This window comes from Cyprinodon variegatus, unplaced genomic scaffold (assembly GCF_000732505.1).
Source record: "Cyprinodon variegatus isolate N-32 unplaced genomic scaffold, C_variegatus-1.0 Scaffold287, whole genome shotgun sequence".
Classification (NCBI taxonomy): Eukaryota; Metazoa; Chordata; class Actinopteri; order Cyprinodontiformes; family Cyprinodontidae; genus Cyprinodon; species Cyprinodon variegatus.
Genome location: NW_015150740.1, coordinates 890,667 through 900,941, shown reverse-complemented (window position 1 = coordinate 900,941; position 10,275 = coordinate 890,667). Strand labels below are relative to the sequence as shown.

General features: G+C 36.0%; 1 protein-coding gene across 1 annotated transcript in view; it reads right to left on the bottom strand.

The window, feature by feature from the left end:
- il17re (interleukin 17 receptor E) overlaps positions 1–10,275 on the bottom strand; it is a 14,713-nt gene that overhangs the window by 3,689 nt on the left and 749 nt on the right. Inside the window, exons 3-13 of the mRNA XM_015383543.1 lie at positions 8,885–8,992; positions 8,704–8,777; positions 8,560–8,607; positions 8,379–8,478; positions 7,223–7,362; positions 7,075–7,128; positions 6,923–6,989; positions 2,731–2,909; positions 2,589–2,636; positions 2,457–2,502; positions 2,208–2,359 (exon numbers count right to left, since the gene is read on the bottom strand). Coding sequence (XP_015239029.1) covers positions 2,208–2,359; positions 2,457–2,502; positions 2,589–2,636; positions 2,731–2,909; positions 6,923–6,989; positions 7,075–7,128; positions 7,223–7,362; positions 8,379–8,478; positions 8,560–8,607; positions 8,704–8,777; positions 8,885–8,992 — 1,016 coding nt within the window. The remainder of the gene's footprint in view (positions 1–2,207; positions 2,360–2,456; positions 2,503–2,588; positions 2,637–2,730; positions 2,910–6,922; positions 6,990–7,074; positions 7,129–7,222; positions 7,363–8,378; positions 8,479–8,559; positions 8,608–8,703; positions 8,778–8,884; positions 8,993–10,275) is intronic.

The window sequence follows — 10,275 nt, the reverse complement described above, 5'->3', positions numbered from 1 at the left end:
TCTCAGAATTCTGACTTTTTTCTCAGAATTCTGACTTTTTTCCCATACTATACTGAAATAAAATAAAAAAAAACTCAGTTAACTTTTTTTTTTTTTTTTCCATTGGCCCTAATCCTCTTCCGTAAATGCAGTAGTAGTATAAGCTGTAACTAATAAAGTGCATGTGCAGTCTATTATTACTTGTTCTTCCAGATATTTCCTCTAGGGGTCGCCAGAGCAGATCAGAGACAACAGAGTCAGTTATCCAGGATAGAGGTGGGGGGACCAGAACCACATCCAAATATCAAAATGTAGCCGAGAAGATTTGGCTACATGTGCAGAAACACTTAGGCCTGATATTTAAATAAAATCCTTTCTCATTATTGCTTCTTCCAATTTTCCCTTGTAGTATTCAAGAAGTACAACCCCACCCTACATTCCCAGAAAAAGGTGTGGTCAATGGTACAGCCTCTCCGAGTTAATAAAGATGCTTCCGTTAAGTATAGAATGTTGCTGTACTACAAGTAGAAATGAGGAGAGCCTTAATTTTCCTCTCCGCCCATTTAGAAACTGTACAGCGACTCTCACGTGAGGAACATGCCTCACACACGCCTCAAACCACAGGTAGAGTTTTGGTTTTATTTTCAGACAGCATGCTCTCTGTACAGAAACTTTTTGAACTAAACGATTTGAGTAAAAATCTAAAACATGTCCCACAAGCAGTAGTCTATCATTAGGATTACTTAAATACATTAAAAAGATGGCTTATTTCTATTAGTTAAAATTCACATTTCAACAAGACTTGCAATCCATGCATCAAATTAAGAAAACATATTTTTATCCTAAATAAATATATTTATTATTATTTAAATGATTATTAATTACTAGATAAATATTTCTACTAAAAAGCCATATGGTAAAAACATTAATTAAACATTAATTAAACCCATCTCTCACTTTTCTAATTAAAATTATTCTGCTACAAAAACTTCAGACATAATGATTTGGATTTGTAAGATGACTTTGTTTACAAGCTTTAGCATAAGAAGTCAAAAAGGTTATTTAAATTGTACATTTTTAGGCACAACTTAAGCAAATATCAAATTTAATTTTAATCAGATTCCCCATTACTATATTAATTGATCAATAAAGACTTTCATTTTATATGTGTATATATGGGGGGAGGTCAAAGAGTGAGGGGCCCGATATCCAGCAAATTTGTCCTGGTTAGAGCTAAGGCTCAGGTGGCCGATTGAGCTGCAGAACAAACATGTCAAAGATTTCAGAGATGCCTCATTTTAGTGCTGACAATGATAAGAAATCTGTTTAAAAAAACACAGAAAAAGCAAGATGACAAGTCACCTACTCACAGGCTCAATGTTAAAATACAACAACCAACAATTTTCATCTACCGACTTCCTCTGCTCTACTTTTTTAGACGTTTCCCCAATATAACAGCTGTGTCTGCATGTGCCCTAATAACTATATAGGGCACTATATAGAGGTTACGCCATTTTAAATGAGTGTTCAAAAGTCTAGTGGATGAAAAAGCAGTTGACTCGAAATTTTCCAAATTGCACCTTGGAAAGTAGTGATTATCCATGCCACTAGACGAGCAGATATATCCCGGAATGCTTTGTGAGTGGAGCTCTCCTCGGAAAGCATTATGGGATTTGTTGTCAGAGCTGCCCGCTGTCGCTACCCGACAGTGGCAACAAATAACAAAGATGGCGGGGGCACCGTGTGGGGAGGCGGAGTCCCGTGACCAATGGGGAGCGAAAATTAGTGATCATCTGTCCGAATGGTCAGTTAACTGAGTTCACTACAAAGTCAACTATATAGTCCCCGCTCTATATAGTGAATGAGGGACCTGGTGATTAGGGAGGACATTCCACACAGCCAAGACCTAATTTGTCACTATTCCTTCTCTGCACTTGTCAAAAGTATTTCAGATGAATCTCTAACTCTGTTAAAATGTATTGTTTCTAATCCAGTCTAAAAAGATGGATGACCTCAAGTACTTTAATGTATTCACCCAAAATAGCTTTACTTGTCTGTAAGCTTCATCTGATCACCTACAATATAACTGAGGTAATACTGGTCTTTTTTGTCTCTTTTTACTTGTGTTTTGAATATAAATTCAAATAAAAGTGCCAATAAATGTGCATTCCCCTCTAAAAAAACGAGAATTAAATGAATGCAAAATGAATGCAACCATCTAAACTAACCATTGTTGCAATGTGGAGTGGCCCTCTGGGCAGACAACCAGACTCAGTAAGGACACAGAGTTGAGCTGAAAACCTTGCAGGCACAGTGGAGATAATATGGACCCGCACGCTTTGAATGCCTGCTGTGACATGTGTCTCCCAAGAAGGTTTATCTGTAAAGGTCAAGAGAAGAGAGAGTCAAAATATTCAGATAACCTCTGAAGCGTAACCGACCATGTATAAATAGTATAAACACTAGATCTGACTCACCTTCCAGGGAGAGGCAAGAGATATTGTGGTTATTTTGAATATAAAACTGTCAAAAAGAATGAATAAAATGTTGGTGTCACGATAAAAAAAAAAAAAAAAAAAAGTAGATGAGATAATATATGAGAGTCTCACCTGCACACATATCTGGGGGTGTTTATCCACTGTGGATGTTTTGAATCTCTGTACAAAAAAACAAACAAAAAAAACCCAGGATATTTGAAGAATAAAACATTATTTGTGAGAAAAAAAAATGTTTAAATGGTTCAGATATTACCAGAGTTGGTCCATATTCCCTCTCCAGTGTGGAGTTGGGAAGCGGTATACAGGTAAGGTTGTGAATCATCCAACAGAGGGCAGCAGAGACATCCAGTGCCTGGGCTGGACACACTGAGCTCCATGACAGGTAAGAGGTAAACACTTGCACTGTAGAGCTCTGCAGAATATCCTTGGTGTCTGTTAAATGATTTTATACAAAACATTGATATAAGGTTTATCCAGTGGGGCCGTAAAAGATAAATTGTTTGATTCATTAGAAGATAAATGCATTTCTGAGGTTTGTGTTGTAGTCTATCAGATACTTAAAGTAAACAATGACTCTGCTACAGCATGCCTCCATTGTCTCCATGGTAACCCACAGCTGTACTGGCCAATAGATGGCACCATCACTTTTTTTTTACTGCTTTCCTTTACTTCAGAGTATAAACCAACAGTTATCTGACATGTGCCCAACCCTGCCTCCATTCACACCACCGTCTGTGCATCCTCACTTTGTTGACCATCACTGAAACTGCTGACCTCTCAGTTTCTGTCCATGCAAATTTCCCTTCATATCAAGTTCAAACCATCCATACATCACCATAACAGATCATAAATGTCCCCTTGGTGTTTTGGAATCTGATAGCAGCTCACTTTGGACCAGCAGATTGAGAAGTCATGGCAAGTCATTTTGGCTAACTACATCTTTTAGTTTAGTTAACTCTCAGGCTTAAGGGGAACTCAGATGGCCATGAAGCGTCACTCTGGGTCACATGGCTAATTCAGGGACAGATATGACCTTCTCCAGTTACATAAGTAACTGTATCAATATGCACCAACTGCTGTATACTGACTTAATTATAATTTATTAAACAATAAGCTGCAACTTAGGTCAAAAGTTATGCAGTGTTGCTTTAAAGTCCTAGGGATGCGACTGTTCCTACGGTTGGAGTTCAAAATTTTCCCGAGTGGTGCCCGACTTTACACGTATGACGGAGGTCGTGGATGAGTCTCCTCCATCATACATTTTTTTATTTAGAGGAGGAAAGCGGGGACAGAGTTGTTGTGGAAGAGGACGCCAGGGTGGTAGAAGCTTGGTTTGGTGTAGAAGGCTTACAGCCGTACATGTTAGAGCCCTTGTCTTGCAACGCTGCCAGTTCTGTTAACTCTATGCCTGCCGAAGACATATGAATACAGGTGCTATGACTGAAAAAATTTGATTGACAGATGACCGTTGATATATGATTGGCCGAATTTAGGTGTACAAGCTGACGTATAACTAACTGGCCTGCATAAAATAATGATTAAAAAAAAACCCCACAGATTTTAAGACTGGATTTTTTTTTTAAATAGAAATTTTCTAACTTTAGGACAACATGGTCTGATAAAAAGTACATTTATATAAATGTTTAAGCCAGAATGATTTGAAATTTAAATATGACTTCCCTACGACTTAAAATCATATTGCATGGATTCATACACACACACATCTGAACTTGTCTCACCATCTTTGTGGGGCATTTCCACTGAACCTAACAATTACGGATTCATACCTAACCCTGAACTCAGTTCACACCTTAGTCCTAAACGTGACTTCTGACCCAAACACAGCAATTCCCCTAGTGGGTTTCAGGCATCGGTCCCCACAAAATGCGGTCCACAAAGTATTAACAACAAGAACACACACAGAAAATGAAAGCAGGACAGGCTAGGCTAAGCATGTCTGCATCCATCCGCAAACTAAACAGACAATTTCTTCCACAAACCTCCAGCACACATTTCTGCACCAACTTTTACACGGATGCACCTTACTTACAACAACAAAGTGCCCCCAAACAAACCAAGCAGATGCGTTTTTTATTGTGCGTTTTCAAATGTTTTTCATTTAAAGATCCACCTGTCCCAGAACAGCTTAAACATGACATGAGCATTTTATTTTTTATTTTTTCATTTTAAGGGTTTATTTTTGGATGCAGTGACTCCCAAATCCCTGTGGCTGTATTTATAGAAGATCATGGTCTGTGGGACTCTTAACAGCATCTCTCAATAATCCACAATGTCATCAGTAAAGAGCAAATATTAAACTGAAAAAATTATATTTGTTTAATGTTTAGCCCTGCGTAAACGCAACTGAAATGTAATAAGTAACAGCCTTCAGCATAGAAAGGAAATAGGAAGTGTTTAAACAAGCGGGCATACATGCGCTACAGCATCAAACAACGATGATGTTTTCCTTTTTTAGGGGGACTTAAGACTTTTAAAATAAAGATAAATTCATCATTTTAACAAACACTTGCTATTTAATTGCATAAGTAGATTATTTTAACTAATAATACAAAAATAGGCAAATCACATTGCTTAGTCATTAGGAAGTCAATAAAGTCTCTAAATCTTGTAACATAACATATATAAATCTATCATCATAAAATTAATGTGTTAATGGAGCATAATAATACTGATGTTCCAAAAGTGTAAAATTGAATGTAATATACATGTATTTATTAAATTGTTATGGTAATTACATTTTAGACGTAATTTTAAGATTTTACATAAATACTGAATTACAAGCACATGTCTGTTAATGCTATAGTATTTTTCTATTTGCAAAATGTGCCATGCCGTATACTTTTATGCTGTGTCTGTGCATTAGGCTAAATGAATGAACCAATTTAATAACTCCACAGAGCTTCAGTTTCTACACTAGAAAAATAACATAAATTGGTAAAATAACAGGCAACATCAAGTTCAACTTTTGCTTTTTGCTCTTAGTTACAAAAAAAAAACTGATAATTTGAAAAAAAAACTATACATACAAGTATGTATGCACACACTGACACTGACAGTGAAAGTACCTGTGTAATGTCTTCCCACAGCCGGCAAACTGCTTGTTTTTGCAGACAAATGCTACATGTGTAGGCATTTTTAGTCCGTGGGAGTGGGGAGTATCAACATGGCGGACGGTGGCTTCGATTTTTTCAGGCAGTCAGTGAATAAATAGTGATCAATGCTCACCATTGCTAAGTGCAAATGGAGAGGAGCACGTAGGACGGCCTCATGTAAACATATCACCAGAATGATCCACCCGGAAAAAGAAAATCCTCAACTATACCTTCAAAATATTTTTAATCAGGTTTTGGCTGTTATGTTTTTCTTGTTCTAGCATAAAACGATCAGTTTACTTCCTACATCAGCCATGTTAGGAGCTCAGGGAAAGCTCAGAGACACTCTACCTATCAAACAGATCAATAAAAAGTTAGTATTAGCACTTTTTGTCATTAAGACTAGAAAATTGTTTATGTTTAAATAAAAATATGCAGCAAATGAAAATCGAGGATTGATATATTTCCACCAAAACAAGTTTAATGTATTATCAAGAATGTCTGTGTGAGAGATTCAGCTGCAGCTAAGAAAGATTTACAGTCTTCAAGACTGAGCGATCGTGTATAGGGCTTAATTATTGACAGAATCATGTTGCCACCAGTGCAGAGCTTAAACCCTTAGTTGAGAAGCATAAGCAGGACATATTTGCATGAAGTGACCAGATGGACAGAAGATGACTACTTCTGATGGCTTGGGATATCTGAGAAAAATTATTTGTTCAATGGAGAAAATAAAAACAAAACTTCAACCTAGAGTCCATTAATGTACGTTCCACGAATAAATGTGGCATTAAAAGATCATCCTGGCAGACACAATAATCTATATATGATCTAGATCTATGGAGTGAAAGACCAAGCAGCCAAGTTTTTAACTTTTGGAAAATCTGTGCTAAAAACAGAACAACAGAAACTATAAAAAAAAATTGATCAAGGTATCAAAACCAGAAGTCAACGTCAAGCATACCAGAGAATTACAGAAGTCCCTTTCTCAGGAACTTTTCAAAATTATCTGGACATAATTTCAGAGAAACAACAAAAATAGGACAGAGGAAACTATTTTCATATTCTGAGCTGAGGTTGCAACAGTTTCCTGTGTTTTCTGTGATGCATCACCCTTTATATAACAACATCACTCTCAGCAGAATCGTTGCTGGAAACTGCTCACTTTTAAAATGCTAACAGAGAAGAAGTCTAAGGCAGACTGTTTTTTAAGCTTGAACATGAAGAAACTCTTATGCATATTACAAATTCCCCAAATCAGCGACATTTGAGTTGAGAGAGGTGAAAAGGTTTCCCCTCATAGAAAATAAATGATTCATCAGCCACACTCACCAATAAGGCTTTGATTTTCAAATGGGCACTTTTTATGTCTTGCAGCATCTATGTAGTTGTAATACACCTGCCAGTAAAGACAACGGATACATAGAAACATGAAAACCACTGAAACGTCACCAAAACATAACATTATTCTGAATGCTTCTTACCTCTACGCACACACAGGGCAGCAGGTAGGGGATGCTTAGAACAGCTGAGCGATTCTGGGGGAAAAGAAACGCACAGATATATGAAGGTAATAAATAAATAACATAAAAAGTAAATCTTCATTTAGATGAATGGGACTCAAATTCTCACAATGGCTTGTGGGTTTCCGCCGTGGCAGTGGCCGTGTTTTTCATAACACAACCTGACTTTCACCACTTCTCCAGAATCCACGTCTACCGAAATGATTTTGGACGACTTATTCACAGACAGAGTGAAGTTTGGCCACGGATCTAAGGCAGACAAGAAAGCAACTAAAATTGAAGTAAGACATTAAAAGAATAATCTAAATAAATAACTAAATCTAGATCCTGATGAACTATAACAATGATTCACCTTTTTTTTTTTCCATTTGTTTTTGCAACATGCAACCTCAGACATATATGACTTTTTGCATAGATTTGCACTCCTTTGACTCATCTAACAAAAAACTACCTTTATGGTAAAAATAGATTTAGTGGAAATAAGCTTTTAACCATCAGATGACAAACTGGTTCTTAAAACTTGTTCAATTGCATTTTTATAACCCTGCACCTAAGACTCATTATTTAGATGCTTAGATGCATATTAAAAAGTGTTTGTTATCTCAATGATCTTATTCTGGTCATTAAAATCTCAGTAAGCCTTTAAAAAACACCCCTAATACATTCACTATCAATTATAGCCTACAACTGTATCTAATGCCTTTTTCGGAGCAGTTTCTCATTATAGTAGCCTTTTATAGCTGCTTTTTTTTTTATCTCTGCTTATGTCTCTTTGAACCCCAGTCGGCCTTGGCAGATGGCCGCTCACACTGAGCGTGGGTCTGCTGGAGGTTTCTTCCTGTTAAAAGGGAGTTTTTCCTCTCCACTGTCGCTACAAGCATGCTTATTGTGAGGGATTGCATCTGAGTCAATGAGTTTTCAACTGGTTTTCCTTAGATAGAAAACTTTGAATCACTTTGACTGTATGATCTGGTGAACTGTAAAGTGCCTTGAGATGACATGTGTTGTGAATTGGTGCTATAGAAATAAACTGAATTGAAAATTGAATTGAATAGAAAGTGAACCATATGGTTTAAATGGGTCACTAAGACTATTCAATTCATAGTTTTAAAAGCTCCCCATGTTGCAGAATAAGACAGAAATCAGCGCAGTCTTTTATACATCACGGTTTATAATGAATTTCTTGCTGCTGTGACAAAGTTTTCTCTTTACTTAAAGAAAGGGAGACAAGAGGATGGTTAATTGTAATGTCTAAAATATCTTACCTGGAACAAGGTAAGAAACACTGCAGTTTAAAGATTTTGAGATGAAGGACACTGAAACATTCCTTGTTGCATCAGCTTCGAACTTTAACTCCAGCTTGTGCTGAAAAATAACCAAAAATAATTATTTCAACGTCTGTGTTTACTGTTTCCGGTAATAGGTTAGTTCATGACAGGTAGTTACCAGTGAAGAGATTCTTGGATGCGAACAACAATTTATGCTGAATTCCATCTTAGGTGCAATAAAATATGGTTCCATTAAAGACAATATATAAACATGGTGAGCTTAGATATATCATGAAAATGTCAACAATATTCAAATACAAACCTTTGTTTTCTGTTTGCATTTTCTTATAAGCTTAGGTGGTGTATGTCCTCTGTGTATTTCAAGCTGATGAAAGTCTAAAAGACAGCAGTTTGAGAAACTTCTCAGTAACTTATTTAAACGGGATGAGGAAACGCTTACAGATAAATGTGTGTCAGCACACTAGCAGAAATACAGAACGTACCTTTAGTGTTTTTCCAAACCTGGACTGTTATTTTTTCAGAATATCCTCTGTCTTCCCTTATCAGGGGGGAGGAGGTCAGACTTATAGGACACCGTCCCTCAGCAACATCTGTTCACATAGAGAGGAGCCAACAAAAAGGCTATGTATGTTTTTACATGTTCAGAAACCAGTAACAAAGTACAAAGAAAAGTTTTTTGTTTTGTTTTTTTGCTGCTTTGTTTTCATTATAAAGCAGGAAATCTTTAGTTGAAATGGGGAGCCCCTTTTCTGCTCTGTGTTGAAAACATAAAAATTTTCTTTTAACAGCTTCAATTCAACTTGTGTTACCAAATCGGGTCGTTTCCTACTTTCATTTTAACTCTTTATAGGGCAGGTTACCATTTTTGATCACTTGCATACGCCTTACAAATGGAGTCCCACAAAGATGCTGCTACATGGCTGTACATGTTATTTTGGCATCTCACCAATTAGATGAGCCTTCAAATTGTATATTACCTACTGTAAATTAATTTTGAAAAAAGTTAACGAGAAAAAAAGGTAAAAAGCTATTTGAAAAGTTAAAAGTAAAATAAAAAAGTTAATAAGCCTAGTTAAAAATTATATTTAGGTTTGCAAAGTAAAAATGTAGCTGTCAGTATCAGTATTAAGGCCTCTAAGATTATGTTGGACCAAAAATAAATGTGTTTCTTTCCATCTGAGAGTGTTTTTCATGATTTTCTTATAGAAGCACTTTTGTTATTTTTCTTAATATATTCAAGCAAGTTGGTGTTTCTTGTTATTACCTTAACATAAATTTTTGCCATCAAAATATCCAAATTTTAATAAGGTCTTGTTCTGGATTCCAATAACACTATTGGCTTGAAATATTGATTTTCAAAGTATTTCACTGAGTGCCCTCTAAAGGGTTAAAGTAGGATTAAAATAACAACAGCAAGAGAACCAGCTAATGTTTACATTTTGATTTGTTTCCAATATGCCTGCTGCATCATGTAGACTGTAGAAAGTTGCTGGTTTGAGGTAATCATTTGCATTTCTTAGAGTAGCAAACTCAGTAATATGCATTTTTGTGAACTCTTTCTTTACTGTGTCAAAATGTCCAAAGCATAAAACATTATTATCAACTTATCTACTATTGCTTACAGAAAAAGATTTTTTTTAAAAAGACAGAAAATATTTTTTTTATTCAACAGAGATGAAATAACATTTATCTATGTGACTTCACTGTCCATCTATGGCCGGTGTTGGCGTTATCAATGTTGACTTTACAAATGTAGCTAAATAACTTCTTTTTTTTTTTTCAATGCTTTTTCTTATCCGAATTATTTGGAAAGTTGGCCATTTTGGATGGTAAAAAATACAAACACACACACACACACACACACACACACACA